Source organism: Psittacula echo (assembly GCF_963264785.1).
Source record: "Psittacula echo genome assembly, chromosome: Z".
Taxonomy (NCBI): Eukaryota; Metazoa; Chordata; class Aves; order Psittaciformes; family Psittacidae; genus Psittacula; species Psittacula echo.
In genome coordinates this window covers 36,488,496-36,510,143 of record NC_137742.1, presented here as the reverse complement: position 1 = coordinate 36,510,143, position 21,648 = coordinate 36,488,496, and the positions used below count along the sequence as shown (strand labels likewise).

Sequence of the window (21,648 nt, the reverse complement as noted above, 5' to 3'; positions counted from 1 at the left end):
AAGACAAGGGAGCCCTCTTAAGTGAACACCTGTTAACATACTAAACTACTTGTGTATATTACAAATGTCAATACAAATAGCAACTAGTTAAGAACATCTTGTTTCTCTATGAGGTAAAACATGTAGAACGTTGAGCAGTAAAGATTAAATACTCATCATATTTGCTAAGCCAAAGAATACTAAATGCATACGGTACTATCTTGTGAAAAGAGCGATAAACCCACATATGTAGAAAATATTTGCATATGCAACATTGTGCTAAAATTCAAATACAACAAAAGGTGGATTTATCACTATTATGCATCAATTTCATTCTGTAGTAAGAGCTCTATGGAGATTAACACCTGATAACATATAAAGTTAAATACTCAGCAAAAGAAATGAAGGTTTCTGAACTTTAAAGTGGTAAAATGCTAAGCATATGTTACCTCCAATTTAGAAAATTTATTACTTTTTAACATTACACCTCTAAACATTCTTTCCATTTTCTCTGACATTAACCATGTTTATCTTACATGGTAAGTTCATAGTGAGTTCACTAGATTTCACTTTTGGCACAATTTCGGAAATCCATACTTTTTTGAATTAGGAAATGAAATTGTGACCTAAATTAATGAGTATTGACTTTTACATATATGATTCTTATATTAAAATCTAGATCTGTTTGCAGGGGTTGGTGTCTTACCTTCTGTAACATTTGATGTGAAACTTCTTTCATATTCTTCTTTGCAGTACTGTTCTTGACCTCATCATCTTTATTAAGTTTGAAAAGTGGCTCTATAAGAAAGTAATAATACTTGTCTATCAGAGAATACATAATTGTGACACCTAATATTTCACTAAAAAATACCTAGAGATTTTAAGGAAATGCATTCTTTACTTCCGCAATTATTTATAATGTCATCTATTTTCTTGGCAGTCAGTCTTTGGTCAGTTTCTGAAAAGTGACCTCTTTTCAAAGTGTTCTGTCACATAATTATAAATCTTTGTAGCATCACAGTATGTTTTTTACAGAGGACAAGCTTTTCAAAGGTACAATAGATCTTCAGGTTAAAAACGCTGTACTTTCATTCCAGTTTTTATCCCTTTATAGACTATTCCCTCTATGCCTTAAAAGCAGAATTCATTGCCTTTTTATCTACACAGTCACTACCAGTTCTGTTCTCTAGGTCTTGTCCCCTGCTAGGAGGATCAGAGTGATTGGTGAACAAAGCAAACAGTAACAGAATTAGGATGGATGAAAACTTTAAATCCCCTTTTTTTGCTAAGTGAAAGATCATGTACTTTACCAGACGAATCACATAAATCATTCTATTTTAATACTGTGAATTCATTAACAATTACAAATTGATACAACTAAAGACAGTGAGCATGACTCTGACGTATTGCTCTCAGAGATAGCCAACAAGTTAAAATTCAATCTATTCATATAGAAGAATGCTAAGGAAAAGTTTAGAAGTACAAATAGGTACAGTAAATCAAAATAAAATGCATTCTGTTTAGATCTGCACCAAGGGCTTAACTTTTGTAAATTGCCCACTGCTCACAGAAATGAGCAATTACAGGGCTTCTTCTTGGAATATGAAATGTTAAAGAACAAAAAATTCCTCCAACACTGTAAACCCACAATATTCACATTTCTTTTCTCACCCTTCTTGCCTAAATTAACTTAAAGAATTAATCATAGAAGACAAATATCTGTACTACATGGTGGAGGGCTGCTTTAGAAGTATCATTTCAAACTACAAGCAGACACTGTAGGTCACTTAAAAACTTTTGATTTATAAACAAAACAAGTGTAGAAGAAAACCGTGTTACTCTCTGTAGATTCACAATCCTCTTGATATAAACAGTGACTAACAAGTTTGTTAGAGTGAATTAGACCTTTCTTTTGTCTTTGGAACATGTCATGGCCAATTAATACTTCTGTATTCATGAAATAAATAGAACACTATTCTAAAGATAATAAAAGCTGAAAAAGGTAAAACTATGCATCTGGGGAATATGTACCTTTACCTTGATATTAATATGGTAGTTCCCATGCTATTTCAGACTATAGTCCCCCAGCACAGTGGTACTGCATACATTTACAACATTCTTTAAGTAACACACAAAGATAATATGAACATGCTTTTCATCTTTTTCTAAATATTCACTCATTTGAATGTCTGCTGTAACTTTTATATCAGCATTTACTGTACCCCACTGAAAAGAAAAAAGATTTCTCATATTCCAAGTAACTGATCAAAGCACACAAGGTGTTACGTTTATTATGTGGATATATCAAAATACAATTTAAAACTCTATAAATAAACATATTATGTGCCGAAAATAAAGAAAACTACTGAAAAATAGATAGAAAAGACTGTACATGTTCCGTATTATCATAGAAGTCACAAGCAACATAAATGAAAGAAAATCCAAAGGTCACTGATGAATAACCCTTTCTACTGAGCAGAAAATAGATGGCCTATTCAGCCTCCTTTTCTCCTCCTCCCTTCTATTTGTTATATAATTGTTCACAGGAATTGGTTAAGGAGGCAATAAAACACCATTGTCTATAACTGCCTGTCTGTCTAGGATAGCAGAAAGATTCATTATATTAGTTTACTCAAGAAGATGTATGTTCTACCCATCTACACTCTACTGCAGGAAGAAATCCTAAGTTCTCCCTCAAGGAATAGAGCCAAAAGTCACAAATGCCACTATCTTTAGTCATCAAATTACCGTGGTCTTACAGAAGTATACTTAGGTCCCACTGGAAAAACATAGTTAACTGCCAGCTTTAGAATGTAACAATTCCTAATTAATAGTCACCAAATCTGATGATAATGGTGCCAAAATAGCCCTTGAACTATGATGTTACAGTTCACTATTAATATTTGCAGAAAGCCTTCTTACACAGAGAAAAAAACATCAGTTGTAAAAAACAACCCCAGAGTTATGCATTAGTCACTCATAGAGTACCTACATGAACTATCAAATGAATGCCACTTTTGCCTCTGGTATGTACTGGGTAAAGGATTCCCTGACAGACAGAAGATGCCGTAGTGCAGAAAGCCACAGTGCTACTGACTTTTTGCTCCCAAAGTTGTGCTAAGTCTAAAATAGCCAATGGGAAAATCCAGGTTGAAGAACATAAGAAAGGAATGCCACTCTCACACACAGGCTGGGAAATTGGTAGATTCAATAGCCTTCAAACTGCCTCCATGAAGAAATAGGGGGCTAACAGTTACGCTTCTTCTAATAAGGCACATGCTTTTCTGGATTGGATTAGATGGATCCACTTTCCTGCTCTTGAAGAAAACGGCATGAGCTCCTGACAACATATTCTTTACATACACACACTAATAATGACATGGATAGCATGAATATTGAATTTGGATTTGATAACTACTAGAAAATAATTATTTGATTGCTTGGGCAATTGAAGCAGAATGGAAAGAAACTGGGAATGGCAGAAGCAGAATTTTCTCTTCCTCTGACCTTCATCTTTGACCAGCAGGGTTTGAAAAATGATACAGAAGAGCAACAAAGCTAACCAGCTCCTGACAAACGCTACTTGTATCTAATCAAGGATGAGGATAGAGCCTATCTTTTTTTATAGAGGGAAGCTAAGCCACTTTTTTCAGAATTTATCCCTTGATGTCAGAATGCCTAACGGAACAGGTACCTGCTTAGGTGAAAGTGAATTCCAAAATCATTGATAAGCTGAGTAAATTCATGTCAGGTTTACTTTTAGAAAAGAAAACATAGCAACACTGTGAACAAAATGTACTTAGACCCTATCAAGTTTGAATCTCAGCAAATTATGAATAACAGACCTGACTTTTATTTGGGAAAAAGAAGGCATTTAATACTCATTTTAGGGCACAGGATATACACACTTTCTTAGCACATGAGCAAGGATTGCTCATATATAGAATCATAGAATAGTTAGGGTTGGAAAGGACCTTAAGATCATCTAGTTCCAACCCCCCTGCCATGGGCAGGGACACCCCACACTAAACCATGTCACCCAAGGCATCATCCAGCCTGGCCTTGAACACCGCCAAGGATGGAGCATTCACAACCTCCCTGGGCAACCCATTCCAGTGCCTCACCAGCCTCTCAGTAAAGAATTTCTTCCTTATATCCAATCTAAACTTCCCCTGTTTAAGTTTGAACCCGTTACCCCTTGTCCTGTCACTACAGTTCCTGATGAAGAGTCCCTCCTCAGTATCCTTGTATGCTCAAATATAGTCATCCAGCTTCAGTTGTTATGGTGTAGTCTTCTAGAAAATGGCAAACAATTGATAAAAGTGTCCACTACATGGCAATATTTGAAGATTTGCAAGGGCAACAACAAGGAAATTACTTTCTATAGCCTAGGTGAGCAAGTATTTTTATACTTCAATTGGTAAAAGTTTGGAAATAGCTGGAATCAGCTCAGTCTCATGTGCTAATGAAAGTGTTGCTTAATACTTGCCTTTGGACTTCATTTTGAATCTTACAAAAAAATTCCTATCATCTAAATGATTCTTATAACAACAAATACTGAAAAAGGTAAATAAAATTTGCCTAACACATTTCACTAGAAGTTTAACCCTTTTTCTCAGTCCCAGTATAACAACAACTAATCATCATTGACAATGATGAGAGGGCTGGAGAGCCTCTCCTTTGAAGACAGGCTGGGAGAGTTGGGCGTGTTCAGCGCGGAGAAGAGAAGGCTCTGGGGAGACCTTAGGGCAGCTTCCAGTAACTAAAGGGGACCAGAAGAAATCTGGAGAGGGACATTTGACAAAGGCCTGTAGTCACAGGACAAGTGGGAATGGTTTTAAACTGACAAGAGGGCAGATTTAGATTAGAAGTTAGGAAGAAATTCTTCACTATGAGAGTGGTGAGACATCGGAACAGGTGCCCAGAGAAGTTGTGAATGCCCTATCCCTGGCAGTGTTCAAGGCCAGTTTAGATGTGACTTCGAGTAACTTGGTCTAGAGGAAGGTGTCCCTGTTTGTGGCAGCGGGGTTGGAACCAGATGATCTTTAAGGTCCCTTCCAACCCAAATCGTTCTGTGGTTCTATGATCATATCAATAACCAATCTAGAAGTGTGTATCTACCCACGAGCTTTTGAAAGAGGATATGCTTTAATCTGAAAAGATAATGAAAAAAGAAGGAGTAAAAGACTAATTGTTAAAGCACAAAATATGTCAAGAACTGGTAGTTTCAGGGATCTGACTGTTTTTTGGAAATGTGGTTACTGCTCAGCAGGCCCTCAACTCCTCACCGCTGGTTGCCTTTCCACTTATGTCTGTGCGAAGACTGACTAAATTGGCAAAAGCAAAGAAATTATTTTTAAATCCAGTATTTGAAACCTTCACTAGGTTTCTATCTGAAGCTGTGAAGGTAACACATAAAAAGTAATATCAAAGAAAACAGTAACTTTCAGTTTTCAGCAATTGGATACTTCTACTAAGTTTTATAGATAACTATAAACCAAATTTAAAATAAAGCGAAAAAAACCCCATATATTTTCATTCAAGTGTCCAATATTATCACACATTCCCCCCCCCCACCCCGCCCCGCCCCCTGCAAAGCAAAGCAAAGCAAACCCAAACCAAATCCCAGCAGAAAACGCGGTAAACAATGGTCAGGTTTATTGCCAAGAACATTCAAAGCACTTCTTCCAGTTTTCTACTCCCTTCCTTTGTACTATATTATGCATAAAGAATTCACCACAGATGTGACATACAGCTGGACTGTAACTATGCATTCTTGAATACTTCTCCCATACCATTTAGGAACAGCAAACAATACAGAGAATCAGAGAAGTGATGGAGAGGCAGTGGTAATATTCTACCTATCTGACTCACAAAGACCCATCTACATAGAACCACCAAATATTGTAAAGATTGTAAAGATATAAAAGAAGATATTGATGAAGAACTCTCATAACACTTCCATCATTTTGATTCACTTTCAAATTCACATAATTTTTGAGACTAGTATGAAAAGAGAAGCCTGAATGTGCATGAAATTTCTATATCACTGAATTTCAGTACTTCAAAAACCATTTCAGATTCTGAAGAAAGCTTCATAAAAAAGATTAAGATTTTACACATATTTATAAACACATACATAGATCCTTTAAACACCATTAATTTTATACATAGTATATATAAACAAGTTGCAAACATGTATTAGTGTGTAAGTTGTTACTGATTTAATAGGCATGTGGAGAACTTTAGGTTAGTAATACTTTGAAATAAGAACATACATGGCCTTATGCATACAAAACACACATTCAAGAGAAAGATATTTCTAACAGGTGACACACACATGTATGAAATTCTACACTTTTTTTTATCGTAAACATAGTTAAACTCCTGTATTGTGAACTTACCCACAGATTGGTGTACTTTCATCTGATCCAATTCTTTTTCAAGATTCAGTCTACAAAAGAGGAAATAAAAAACTAAGAACTACAGAACAATCACACAGACACCACTAAAACCATTAAAAAAAAAATTCAGTGAAAAACATATCAATATATTAGGGAGGAAAAAGTTGTTAAGACCCAGGAATTGGTTCTAACTTGATGATACTTGGCATACTTTAAACATAAGCACATTTATACAAGAGCTGGTTAAAATATATAAGTCTGAATTTACAAAATTCAGGTATATTATTGGTTGGAACATACACTGAGAAGTTTCAGCGAGTCTTTTTTAGGTAATGAAATGCCTGAGATGAAAAGGAAACCAGCAGAAGGTAGATTCCTGTTGAGAGGGGAATAAGTACTCAGTCTCCGGGGAAACTACCAGCCAACCTTGTGCAGATGTATCATAACATTCTTCTTTTTTCTGTGAGTATTTGAGAAACTTACTAAGAAAATCTCTCCTCCCCTTTTCCAGCCCTGATCTACTACTATAATACCACTACAGTTTATTCTGTAATATCAATCAGCTAAGGTCTGTACACCAAAATACCTGAATTAACTGTTTTCCATTTTATTAAAATTACATACAAATAAAAGCTGCCAGGATATCAGTACTAGAGATTCAAAGTCAAATTGGGAAATGCTAGAATTAAAGACATTAATTTAAATGGTTCATTTATGTTTTCTGACAATCTTTAATTATATAGTTGCACTCTATTTTAGAAATAAGATCCGCACTGAAATTTTACTACCACAGCTAAAGCTTCTTTGAAAACAACTCTCCTGGGGCTTTTTTAGCCTTCTCAACTTTCCACTTGCATTTGTCTTGCCATTGTTTATTGGCCTACCTGTTCGCACCAATGCAAGTTTAAGTTTTAAACGTTGACCTTTTCTGGCTGTGAGGGCCACAAAAACAAATTTCCCACTGAGTCTTCGCAGAGAGGTTTTTAAGAGCATTTTTGGGTGGGAACTAGTTTTTTTGGTTTTTTTTTCTTTTTCTTTTTTTTGAGGGTGTATGTGTGTGTTGGTTTGTTTTAGGTTTTTATTTATTTTTTTTTTATCTAACTTCTTAAATGGCAGCACATATTTCAGCTGGGTTTCAGCTACAATACCTTTCTTATCTGTCTCCAACTGTTCATAGGCTTTCTGTAATGCTTGTTCTAGTGTTTGGGGTGTTGGAAGTTTTTTTTGTTTCATTTTTAAGTGTTTCTCTTTTTGGAAAGTGAATATCCCCAGTCCAATTGATTTGGTCCACTCTCTTCTGCTACTATGTAAATCTAATAATAATAATAATAACAATAATAAAAATAATTTCTTTTTTTTTAAAAAGGCAAACATCACACGAACCCATCTTCACAAAGGATGAGACACAGGGAAATACAGCCCTCACCTCTTTTTTGAGGAAAGGTACATAGGAATTCAACCTGGAAATCATGTTCAGCCATCGAATGGACAAGAAAGTGATTGGAAACAGCTAGCATGGATTTACTAAGGAAAAATCTTACTTTGCCAGTCTGACTCCCTCTGTAAGGAGATGACTGGCTATAAGAATAAAGGGAGAGCAGCCATCAAGGTATACCTTGAATTTGGCAAAGCATTTGAGATGGTATCCCATTTACAAATAATTAAGATCTGAATTGAAAAGTAGGTAAGGTGGCTGGAAAATCGGCTGGACTGTTAAGGCTCAAAGGGTCATGATCTGTAGAGTGGAGGTACCTGATAGCTAGCAATCAGAAGCATCTCTCATGGATCCATACAACAGCCAGTACGGTTTAATGTATTTATTAACAACCTCAAAGATAGGCTAGAGTGCTTCTCAGCAAGTTTACAGAGGGAAGCAACTGATATGCTCACTAGAGGGCTGGACCACTGTTCAGAGAGACCTCACAGGCAATAAAAATGGGCTGACAGGAACTTTATGAAATTCACCAAAGTCCTGCCAGAGTAACCTCTCACAACAGGACATTCTAGAAGATCATCTGGCTAGAGAGCAGCTTTGCAGAAAAAGTGGGGTCCTTAAAAGCAACAAGTGGAGCTTAAGGTAGTGACATGTCTTTGTGGCCAAGGCTAACGTACTAGCTGTATAGGCATGAGTATAGTCAGCTGCTTTACAAAATTGATTCTATTCAGCATTTCTGCATATGTGGCTATGTCTTGTTTCAGGCTCCTCCAAGAAAGACACAGACTGACTAGATTAAGGCTAGTAAAAGAGTACCACAATGGGCACATGTTTTATGATGACAGGGTGAAAGATCTGGGTTTATTCAGCCCCATGAGAAGGGAAGATTTTATTGCTGTCTACCTTACGCAAGGCTGTCATAAAGGAGTGACTTTTCCAGAGTGCAGTGGGTGGTATGAGAGCCAATGGACACAAGTTAGAATCTATGCATCACACTTCAACTAGATATAATAAGAACTTGCTCATTAGGCTGGTCAGATCCTGAACAGTTGCCCAGAAAGGTTCTGAAATCTCTATCCTTGGTCTCCCATCTCCTCCATCCTTTGTTAAAACTTGAAAAGATCCTAACAAAGCTTCCTAAACTGCCAATGCTTTAAGCAGCAGGTTGGATAAGACAGCTTCCAGAGGTTCGTGCCAAGCTGCACAGTTCAGTGCTTCTCATTGTATTGAGGTAAACATTACAGTGAGGCTTTCTCTCTAATGCTTTCTGAATTAAGTTCTGTATGCCACTCAAATAAATTCCAGAACAGTATTTTTTCATTTGGTTTCTAAGACTGATTGTTCTACAAAAGGAATTTATTCCACACAAAATTTGTATCTTTACATCTTTTCTCGGCAAGATGATGCAGGCTTTATGTGGATAGTCGAAATCTCCCATGATTAATGTTCTTCGCAGCAGCACATGTAAAACATGTCTTATATGTAGATAATCATATATGTCACACTAAAGCAAACTGCATAAATTGCTTTTCACTAGGGGGACTGCTATCTGCATCCTGAGCTTAAATATTTTTCAATCTGGGGAAGTTTACACAAGTATAGCCTTTTTACCAACTACTCTCATCCTGTCCTATCCTAATTAGTTGGTTGGTTTCTTGGTTTCTTTCATTTCTTCTAATCTCAGAAGCCTGACAATTTTTGGTTCCCAAAGTTATTAAATTCTGAATGCACAGACTGGGCCACTTGAGGTCAACATGGTTAAACTCAGCAAACCTCTAAATATTTAACTCATTCAGGAACAGATTCTACACTAAATTCTATTCATGCTTTTATTTCTGAAAACCAAAAGTAATACAATAAAACCTCCAAACTTTATTTTCTATGGATTTTTTTGACAAATATAGTGCTAAGATAGAAAAATAAAAACATAATCTGCATGCTCTTGATATATATTACATTCATTGCAAAAAATAAGAAGATGAAAAAGGAATGTAGAAGTAATTGTGGCTTTTTATCAAGACTACGTGCAGTCAAATGGTTTTTTACTATCACTGATACGTATTTTTATATTTCAAGGCAAAAAAAAAACCACCAGCAAAAATTGCAGTGTGAACTACATGCAGAAACAAGTAGCTCTTCTTTCTTTTCTGTTTGTTCCTATCTCAACAGTAAAATGTGCTCTGACACATTTAATATTTTTGACGTGCTACTTCAGCTAGAACTTGTAAAGAAAAAAAATCCCACCTATACAGATTTACATATGTGTATAAAATATATGCATCTAGTTCAGTTCTCTAAAAGTCACCATGAAAGTACTGAAGCCTGCATATTTTGTTACAAGAGTGCAGCTCAACAAAAAGGAGGAAAGGTTGTAATGTGGCCTTTTTGAAGAAGGTCTTAATGTAGTTATTTGAAGAGACTGTGTGATGGGTACTTTCTCCAAGAACAAGTGAACATGATCAGTTGGAAGACACATCAAAGAAGGGTCAAGTAAGAACTTTCTACAAAGAAGGGACTCCAAGGAATTCTAGGTAACTGAAGAAATCACAGAAAACTGCTGAAGTATGATGCAACACAGGAAGAAATCACTCAACAACTCACACAACATAGAGGCAAAAAGCAATGGTGGGGGGCAACATTTGAGTTCCAGCCTTTCATTTACACCATTATCTCCCTCAGTGTCAAATAACATAGAGGTGCCAGCTTAATAGGTAAGAACTCATTTATTGTTATGAAATCCTACCTTCCTTTCAAAAATATTTTAAGTGGGTCTGAGGATAAACATGTATGTGTGTTTTTTGCCCCTAAGTGGGATTGCTTTGAACAGACTACATCTACCCCACTGCTCATGAAAGATCCATCTTCAATTCTTTTACAAGAAGATTAGGTTCTTGAAGAGAACTGTGATCCCGTTGCACATATTCTAGTGGCATGAGATGCTTCCTTCACTTAGAGTGAAAGAATGATTGCTCACACAGTGCGCCACTTTAAAAGCTTGCAATGTTGAAACTCCAACTAGCATTTGGCCAGTATCTAGATGCATTCTTTATACAGATTCACTTCAGTCAATTTGGTTTGGGGGTTTTTAAGCCAAAAAAGGTATAAAATATTTTCAAAACACGGCAAACAACCCTCTTCTGATGGCACTGGGAAAGTCTTTTCAGTTGTGCTTGGTTTATAGTTCAGGTTTCTAAAGATGACTGTGTAACTGGAAAATGTACCCTGAAAGTTTACAGTAATACCCTAACAAACTTGCTGATAATAAAGGTTACAGGTCTATGAGTGACTCACATGATTGCTATTTCCAATTTTAAGACAAATACACTAATCCCACATCCATTAAATAAACTGAAAATCTTATTTAAAATACATAATTCGGCTCCCATGCACACTTTTCTGCTCAGGACCATTAAAGAGGGAAGAAAAATGACTGGCTTTGCAATGTGCTTGACAGTAGTAAAACTAGTGGACTGAAAAAGCTCCAGAATTTATTAGCTCTTCCAGAGAAAAATGCCTTACTCTTGTTTATACTCAAATGTTGTATTTTCTAGCAGCTTTGTGAGGTTCAAATGACAGCCCTTCAGATAGCAGAAAAGTGACTTAAAGTCATACAAAGCTTAGTGGTGTACTGCTTTTAACCTTCATGCAGACCTGAAATCGCCTCATGGCCTTGAGCCTTCTGCACGGAGAGGTTATGCTGATTCTAAGTATATCTGGTAAATTTTTACTCTATTTCTTTAGTAATACTTTCTTAACAATAAGCATTTTCTTATCTGATTCCAAAAGAAGTTGAAAACCAAAGAGACCTGCTGACAGTACTACCTGCTCCCAAATACGTTTAAAGTTCACTCTGTTGACAAGAAACAGTCCAGGACAGCAGCGGTTTTAGGTACTCTAGATTACACAGGCAGAGTACAACTTTCAACATTTTCCCAGCTAAGGAGAAGCCACTGAGTCCTCAAATTAACAGAAATAAGCACCCTAAATAAGCAGGAATCTACTGGCACTTCCTAGAATACTTTCAGTAAATTCCAGTATGGCAGATCAGAAGTAGAATTATGTCTTTGTTTATGCATCCCGAGAATAAGGTTTGTTTGCTATGAATAACTTCATGAAAGTCATTCTTGCTTGTAACACATATATATGAAAGGTACCAACAGGATCAGGAAAGCATTCAATATTCTGTTTTATGGACTAGTGCTTCAGATCTATTCTCCAACTACAATCGCCATGGTCTCACTCACCAGCATTAAATCAAGGATAGTAAGAAATCAAAAGAGATCAAATCGATACAGCAAATAGTTTATGCTGGTATTGTATGCATTTTTTAAGGTACTGACATTGACCCACAATTATAGTATCTGCTCTTTCCAGTATCATACAATGTTCTGAGTGCTATTTTATTTGCAATATAATAATTTTTGATTACTTCTCCATTATTTAGCTATTTTTGTAATACTCACCCACTAGGAATATACAAAGAGGTAGCATAATAAAAACTGTGCTATAGAATCAGTTTTGCCAAAGGAATTACTTCTGATTTCTTTTAGATTATAGCTAGGCATCAGCAAGAAATTCTCCATAACAGTTGCTTAGTTATCAAGTTACTAGAATAGGCAAAATGCTCATACCATCTGCATATAAGCAGGACTTCTGCAAAATATACCTTCTTGCTAGAACAGAATTTCCTAGTACTCATCATTTTTATTTGTCAGCAGTTCTAAAGATATCATCAGGAGCCCTCACACAGCTCCAGATCTAAGGTACATATACACATGTGCAATTGGGTCTTAATGAAAAAAAAGGTAATTTAGAAAGATAGTCTGAACTATAGCATAAACTTTCTCTCTGCTTCTTATGAGTTCAAAGAACTTCTTTCGTCAACAGTTGCCGACCCTAGGTTAACCCATTGCCAGAGGACTCTAATTAGTCCTCTACCAAACCACTGCCTCCTGAGTAATACACATCCCATGAGTCAGCCACTGCTCATCCGCAGCTTCCAGCATTCATAGGTAGGGCCAGCAGGAGACTCCTACACTCCTCTGTATACAGATAAAAGGAATTAAGAGAGTAGACTCATGGCAGTCTAAAATAAACATACAAACAAACAATAGGGTTTTTTTTTTCCATTTGTCCCGGGAATTTTATCTGGAAAATAAAACCAAGCTGAGAATCTCATTTCTAATAGAGCTGAATACTTAAGAAGAAATAACCCACTGTGGAAACCAACTCCTTCCCAAGGATTACATATTCTAAGACTGCAGCAGGATGACTCTTTGGAGAAATAAACAGAACCAACCACAATCTCCAAACGCATACTGTTGCTGGTGTGGACAGATATCAGGGTGCTAGTCCAGGAGCTGTAGCAGCCAGGGAAGCCTTCCTCTGAGTCCAAGAGGTTAACTATTGCCTTTTCAAATGTTTTCCTCCAAAGTCATGGAAGATTATTAAAGACCAGAAGGCCAAATTAAGAAGAAAATCAGACAGAAGAAGACTGCTAAACAAGCTTTGTGTGCTTTTTAACAGCGTCCTTAAAAAGGGTCAGTAGTGTTGCTTATTACAGTAACCAAAATAAGTGCCAAGGAATTTCCTCTTATCCAAAGATTAAGCCAAATAGCCTATTAATCCCTTCAAAGAAAACAGGACAGCACCAAGTTTGCCGATGACACCAAGCTGTGTGGTTCAGTTGATAGGCTGGAGGGAAAGAATGCCATCCAGAGGGACCTTGACACGCTTGTGAGGTGGGCTGATGCCAACCTTATGAAGTTCAGCCATGACAAGTGCAAGGTCCTGCACCTGGGTCAGAGCAATCCCAGGCACAGCTACAGGTTGGGCAGAGAAGAGATTCAGAGCAGCCCTGCGGAGAAGGACTTGGGGGTGTTGGTCGATGAAAAAATGAACATGAGACGGCTTCAGTGTGCGCTCGCAGCCCAGAAAGCCAACTGTATCCTGGGCTGCATCCAAAGGAGCGTGACCAGCAGGTCAAAGGAGGTGATCCTGCCCCTCTACTCTGCTCTCGTGACACCTCACTTGGAGTATTGTGTGCAGTTTTGGTGTCCTCAACATAAAAAGGACATGGAACTGTTGGAACAAGTCCAGAGGAGGGCCACGAGGATGATCAGGGGACTGGAGCACCTCCCGTATGAAGATAGGCTGAGAAAGGTGTGGGTGTTCAGCCTGGGGAAGAGGAGGCTGCATGGAGACCTCAGAGCAGCCTTCCAGTATCTGCAGGGGGCCTATAAGGATGCTGGGGATGGACTATTCATCAGGGACTGTAGTGACAGGACAAGGGGTAACGGGTTCAAACTTAAACAGGGGAAGTTTAGATTGGATATAAGGAGAAAGTTCTTTACTGTAAGCGTGGTGAGGCACTGGAATGGGTTGCCCAGGGAGGTTGTGAATGCTCCATCCTTGGCGGTGTTCAAGGCCAGGTTGGATGAGGCCTTGGGTGACATGGTTTAGTGTGGGGTGTCCCTGCTCATGGCAGGGGGATTGGAACTAGATGATCTTAAGGTCCTGTCCAACTATTCTATGACTCTATGATTCTATGATTCTAAGTTGTTTTCTTCCTCTCAGAAAAGACAAGAGCTTTAGGAGAAAGACAACAGAGCAGAAAGACCTGATAGAAAGGTTTTCTAGGTAAGCAAAACTGAACTGTACTTTCTGTTCACAAGTCTTCAAAATGGTAAAAATACTACTCCGTAAAACCAAAGTAATGTGTACATGCACAATATGCATGCTTTTGTAAAAAGCCCATGAAGAAAATATAGAAACAGACTGTCATAAATTAGGATGGAGAGTCTAATATGTCATAACGTAAACCCTGATTTAAATTTTCTATTACTTAAAAATTGTTTAGTCATCAGAACCAAGTTAGGCAGAAACTTTATCCAACATTTAGAGGTGAAATACTATTCTGACAGATATTCTTAACTTTTTTCCTACAGCATTACAATTCAAGAACATTTGCCTGCAGTAAGGGCAAAATAAGCTCTTTTCATGGGTCTGTATATTTATGTGTCAACTGACAGCCTTGGGAGGAAAGAGTAAACCTGGGAGCAGGTGTTTGATCTAGAGTGTGCAAGAGAGCAAAAACCATTACACATATCTGCGGATAATGCTGCCAAAGGAAGAGTAAAGCAAAAGTACTAGCATTACTTACATTTTTGAACATTCAAACTATGCAGAATGATTTACTTGAATTCCTTTACAGGAAGAAAGCTATAAACTTACACTTTACACAAAGAAACTTGTAGTCTTAATTAACCAAGGAAAGGAATATTTGACTACACAGAGCCATTGAGCTATCTATCTTACTTTGTCCCTTCACTACCCAAATATATGTGTTTATCATTCTTGTGTCCCAATTCACTCACTTACAGGATGGATGAAAATTGAAAGAAGCAGTATCTGTTGGTGCTAAGTAAAGTCTCTCTGATTTACAACCCACATTCAGGAGCAAAAGAGGATAAAAGCAACTGCCCCCCATAAAAAAAGTAAACAGTGTCACAGTTGTCAAGAATGAATTTTGAGGTATATTTCAAATTAATAGTCACTCAAAACCCAAGGATTTGCCGGTGACTAGTGACTAAAGTAGTTTCAACATGCAGCATAACCTTTAGCTTGCAAAAGGATGGTAGAAACCCATGTCTAAAATTTTACCTACCATTTAGTGATCTTTTACTTGTTTACTATAGCACAAAACCAAGCTGACTGTCCAAGGGTGTTAAAAAAAAAAAAAAAAAAAGCATTGTGTAATGATACTTAATGATACTTATTTTAATCTGATTTTTTCATTCCTTTATAACAAGACCATAAACAGTGTCTACCTGTAGTTAGTTCAGAGAGGATACAGGGGTACCAGTGTAACCAACATACCTCAGAGAAGCACACAAGGTGAGGACCCTATTGCATGAATATCAAGACAATTTAATCGGCATATCAGTGATTTTAACCTTATATGAACAAATCTCAGATGACCAACACATCAAAGTTTCCATTACCAACATTATATAGAAAACGGCAACACATCTGATTTCCAAAAGCACTGCAAGTCCCCAGATTTGTCTGTTAGTTAGGATAAAGGATATTGCAAGATCTGGTGGACACAAGTAAGAAAAGGTCTAGAGACAAGTTTCACAATTAAAAATCATTAATCCTATCATCCTTGACAGAACAGTCACTGGAAAACAACAATATATTTGTTTCAGTTAGCTGACAGTACCTTGTGAAAATGTAAGTAGATGCTTGCTAGAAAAAAATAATTCTTTTCACTAAAGGGGCCATGTAAGTTAATTATGCAAAAGCCCCTAAATGACTTTGCTGGCATGTAGATCTCCGACACTGGTTCTTTAAAAATATCTGCTAAAAACTGCACCCAATTGTACAATCAATGTTGCTGTTTTCTTACATTTTAAATAATTTGTAGTAATTTTAGCCAACAACTGCACTGGTTCAAGTTCTCACACTTGAGCATGACTATCATTTCCACTGAAAAATGTTCAGTCTAGTCAGTGAGAATGCACCTTCATCAGAACCCTCTAACACCAGCAGCAGAATCTAGGCTCTATCTAGTAATTTTCAATAGAATGAAAGGTGGAATTTTAGTTTTAGCCATCTTTTTATCCATCCAAAACCTAAAGAAATACATATACAAAACTATTTTAACAATATTTGGCTTTGCAGTATAGAATTACTGATTTTAGTAAAAAGTAAACAAGAGCCTTAAGCTATAAGATTTAAGTATTCTGCAGTAAGAAGCCTGCTATGTCCCAGTACTCCTAAAACTGAAGAACCAAAAAATTTCTTTACAGAGATAGAACATGTCAGAAGGGTTATAGTCTGTAGGTGACATTTTTTAACATTGACGTAGCATGAATGCACTTTTATGCAAAAAAATTTTGTACATGGTGTAGCTATTAAGTGGAACAAAGTCAAAAAACCACTGTGCTATTTGGACACTGCTCAGAAAGATGGAGGTTTAAAGTCTCTGATGACCAGATACCAGATCTTTCCTATTTAGGCAAAGAGGCTGTCAAAGTGATCAAAACTGCAATTTTTTAGCAGGTTCTCTAGGAACAAAAAACAAACAAACAAACAAACAAAAAAAAAAAAAGGGAAACACCCTCTCCCCCCTGTTCAAAAAGCAGAGGAACTAATAAAGCCTCCATTTATATTTCTATCTTCCACCACTCCATAACAGCAAATTTAGCTTTCCTCCACCATACTTTTGCTAAAAAAAGGCAAGAGACATCACATGCTATTGCTGTTCCCAGGTTAGGCTCATGCAAACTGCCTGGTCAGATACCACTACAGAGGGCACAGAACAGATGCTTTGAATATACAAAGAATAAGGAAAACAGAAGTCGTGAGGTTTTGTTTTCCTAAAAATGCAAAATTAATTAGACCCCTTAATTAAATAGCTGCCATAGCAAACTAAGAATGCTATTGAGCTTGCAGTGATTCCACGTGCTTCAGAGATGGAGATCACACTTCCTACACAGAGGACATGCACAGCTACCAGGCACTCAGAGGAAAGAATGACTAACAGAAGCTGCATATAATCATACCGTACTCATGTCATAGTGTCTTACGTCAAAGAATGTACCTGCTCAAATCATTCAGTGAATCAATTCAGGTATCAATTACAAGGTCTCCTACAGAGTAATCCAGAATGAAAAAATGTAAAATTGTAAAGCTTCCACAACAGCTCATATACAGTCAACTATACCTTTCCAAAGTCTGTATATAAAGACCAAAGGGACAGGGTATCCCATACAGCAGGAGATCATAATTTAATATGGAAATGCCAAACTAGTTTGAATTAGCTAGCTTGCAATCAAGTAGCAGTTCAATTTGACATGCTACATACTAATTTACCCTGAATTTCAGCAAAATCCAAATAATATAGATACAAACATGAATCTAACTGACGTGGGAAGAATATGTTGAAGGACATACCTGCCAGTGCAATTCCACAGATAGATAACACTTAGTACTTAGTAGCCAATATTAAAAATAATCTATCCAAAAACCTGAGAACTATCCTACATTTACATATATATATATCTGTGCATGTTTCCATCTATTTAGCTCTATAAAAATGTATCTATCAATCTATCTGTAAAATAATATGCCTATTTTAATTGAAGATATTTCAGTTCAATGTGGCTCCAAGATGCTGAATCTGAAAGCACTGGTGTTCCACAGCTGAATTAAAGAAATTTCAGTTTTTTCTATGTTACTAGATCATTCTCTTGCAAGTTTTCAGCAGTTTGATGCAGCTTAAATAAAAATTGCATTATCCAAGCATGGTCTCAGCTGTTAACTACTGTTTGAATACTCCTGTTTTTGTTTGCTTAAGGGGGAGAAAAAGTGATCAAATTGTTTGTTTACTTTAACACAGAACTTGAACATCAATACAATGCCTGCTTCTGTAGCCTGCAATAACATGGTACTTGACAGGAAATGACTGTTAACATATGTATTGCATACTTCACAGAGAAAATGACCCACATAAGAAGACCAAATTGGGAGATCCTAGCAGAGCTGTGGAATTGTTTTCACTTGACCAATAGCATTAATCAATACTTCAAAGAACACTTAAAAGAATTTATTTCAACTGCTTCTTTTTGTTTCTGTTTTTAACTCTTCAATTTTGACATGAGTTTAGCTGGTAGCTGCTATAGGATTTATTAAGATAATGAGTTATAAGGGCTTAAAAGTTAGACTGTTTCCTTAGGTACCATTTCAGATCTCAAAATGAACTTCAATTTTGGAGCTTGTTTGTTTTATTTTGTTTTAATAACGGTGAATTTTCAGAAGAAGATTTTATAACTCAAAATTAAATATGCAGCTTTTGATGCAGATCACATACACAGTGGAAAATAATCTAATATTCTTTGTGAAAAAGTAAACAGTGGGAAAGGAAGCTTAATGAAGAAGTCAGGTAAAACTACTACAAAAAACAATTTCTATAAAGTCAGAGAGGAATAATTCTGTAATGCACTTGGTATAAAGACAAATAATATTAATAGCAAAAAAAAAAAATTCTCTTCCTTTCAGGAGAATGTTGTGAAATTCAAGAGAAATATACACACAAAGCGTTGAGCACATACTGATATAATCACAGTTTATTGATTATTGTATTTTACTAATCTAGTACGGGATTGTTAAAATATAGAGGTACTTTCTTTTATATGCACAAACAACTCAAATGTATATGTCATTGATCGTGAAGAGGATGCAGCCCATGGCTCTGAAACATATTTCATTATTAATTGCAAAGTAATACAATATGCACAAGCTATTCTTTACTAACCAAAAAGTAAAAAAATGGTAGCAACAATGTTATGATTCTGCATCAACATTCTCCGAGAAATACTGACGTTTGGCATTCTGCAATTCATGAATACAGAAAGCTTCATATATTTCAAAAAAGAAAAGACTGAATACAAGGCTTAAACACTGTATTTGTTTGTGTTAGTGTCCAGCTTCAGAAATGCATAGCATTTAATAGTTTACATGCAAGTCAAAGAAATCCCTGCCTGTGAGAGAAGAAAACTATTACAAGAAAGGACATGACAGAAAGTAGTGGCTGACATAAAGTCTTTCCACCAAATTCTAGAGAATTTGGAATTAGGCATTACAGAATGGTGACTTCTGAAGTAACTTCAGTTTCTTCTGACTTAAAACCAGATTTTATAACTTAGAAACTAATTGCTTACAGTGTGCTAATATTGGTAATGACTGCTTTTTGGAGCCTAGGACATGCACCCATGAGCTCATCTTTGGTTTACCATATATTTTATTTATCATCCATCTATTTTGACAGCAACATATATGCAAGTTAAAGATACTTTACACCACTGTTCTACCCCTGGAAAGAAGGGAGGGAGTTAAAATAGACTTCAGCCAATATGTAATTCTATACAGACACTTCTTCAAGCAATGTTGCTTTGGATTTGCCTTATACACGTTCTATATCAACTTAGGCTAACAATCAGTGGGGTTTATGAAATTAAGTGCATCCACAAAAACAATGGGCTAACCTGATTTACTTACACTGCATGTAAAATCACACATATAAATAATTGGTACAGCTCTGTAGATCATGTCCTTTATTCACAGAGCATACGAAAGAAGCCCTATCTAGCTAGGGCTAGAATCTGGAAAGTACACTAAATTTAGTATTGAGTTTGAGTAACAAAATGAGCTCAGATCTTGAAATGCTGACTTCTTCAGCAATTTAAAGACACACGTTATAAGAGACAGACACTGAAGACAGATATAAAAAACAGAGGAGTTATTTATTCATTCCTTCCTTACTTCAACTAACAATAAGATTCATTGCTCATAAGGAGTAAAAAGCACCTAAACACACCAAGGATTTCACTTTAATGATCAGAGAGGTGCACCGGCTTCTTACTAAGTATCATGCAGAATTTTAAGAACTCACGTTCACTTAATCTGTATTTTGAAGAGCTCAACTGCTTCCTCATGCCACTTCACCACTAGTCAAGTCTGCTGATCCACAATGAAGAAAACATAAGGGTGTCCTCCATAAATGTAACTGCACTGGAGGTCTAGAAAAGCAGTCCAACTGTACCAACCTTTAGGCTAAATACATAAGCAATTTTTCTTTCATGGCTTTGTGTGAAAAGAATTCTTATGTTATTGCTCCTGAGTTACTGTTGCCTGTGGTGCATGCGTTGATTAGTGATAAAAGAAGAACTGCAATTGCAATTAAATGCATGGCAATAAAGTGCTCTTTGCTACATAAGAATAAACAGAAGTAGTACATGTGAAAATTCGTTGTGATAGTTTAAAAACAACGAAGATGTGACAATGAAGTGACAAGAATAGGCACACAATTGTAACTGGCTGATATAAGAACACTCCATGCAATACAGCTCCTGGCAATATTGTATTTAATATGTTAAATCAGCTTACGGGCAACACAAGCACTTACATACTACAAAACAATTTACTGCTGTTGAAATTCTGTAATACCAGTCTTCATTATATCTCCACAAAATCAGTTTACACTGTGATCCATTGGGAAAACACATTTTCTTTAAAGCTGACAAAAACCAAAGTCTGAATAGAAGTTTCTATGATGTCTTGATTCTTAAATGAAAAAAAGAAAAATCAACTTGACTTACAGAAAGTGTTAAATAGCAGCAAAGGGCTAATTATACCATACTATCTTCCTTTTGTCTAGTATAAAAGAACATTTTCTTACTTTGCCTAGTTGAGTATAATAGCCTATGAATTATGAGATCAAAGCAGCAAACTGTATGTTTTCTAAAGTAAGAGTTTCCTTCACCAAGTTTTACACTTACTACAGCTAAAAGAGCTGTGTGAAGGGATCAGCACTAAACCCAAAGGACAGGCTGTGCACAGCAAGAAAGAGAGCAACTCCCTCGTGCTTTTTGCAGGTCACTACCAAGGACCATGTTAGCAGATCCACACCAGACCCTTAACAGGCAGCTCTGCTGCTACCAGTAATTAGCTTGGACAGCTCTGGCTCCAGGAGTAGCAGCAAGGCTACACCATAATGAGCTCAGCTGGGATTAGCAGGACAGGGCAGGGAACCAAGAGAGCTGAGGCATTCTGCATTGCGTATGTATCACAGAGATCAAACAAGGATGGCTGGCTAGGTTATCCCCTCACCACCTCATTCCAAAAATGAAGCACGGCAGTGTGTAAAACACAGGCTAATGAAGAGCGACACCTCCAACAGATGAGAGCCATATTAATTAACACAATCCCTAGATCATGGAATACAGTTTCTGTTAGTGCTAGCAAACTTGTAACTTGTCACTGATT

The 21,648-nt window shown here is 36.7% G+C and overlaps 1 protein-coding gene across 1 annotated transcript in view; it reads right to left on the bottom strand.

The window, feature by feature from the left end:
- Positions 1-21,648, bottom strand: part of CNTLN (centlein) — a gene marked incomplete at its 5' end in the record, with an annotated part of 196,332 nt that overhangs the window by 66,459 nt on the left and 108,225 nt on the right. The window contains 2 exon segments of the mRNA XM_080637807.1: positions 686-777; positions 6,384-6,433. Of these exon segments, the coding sequence (XP_080493933.1) occupies positions 686-777; positions 6,384-6,433 (142 nt within the window).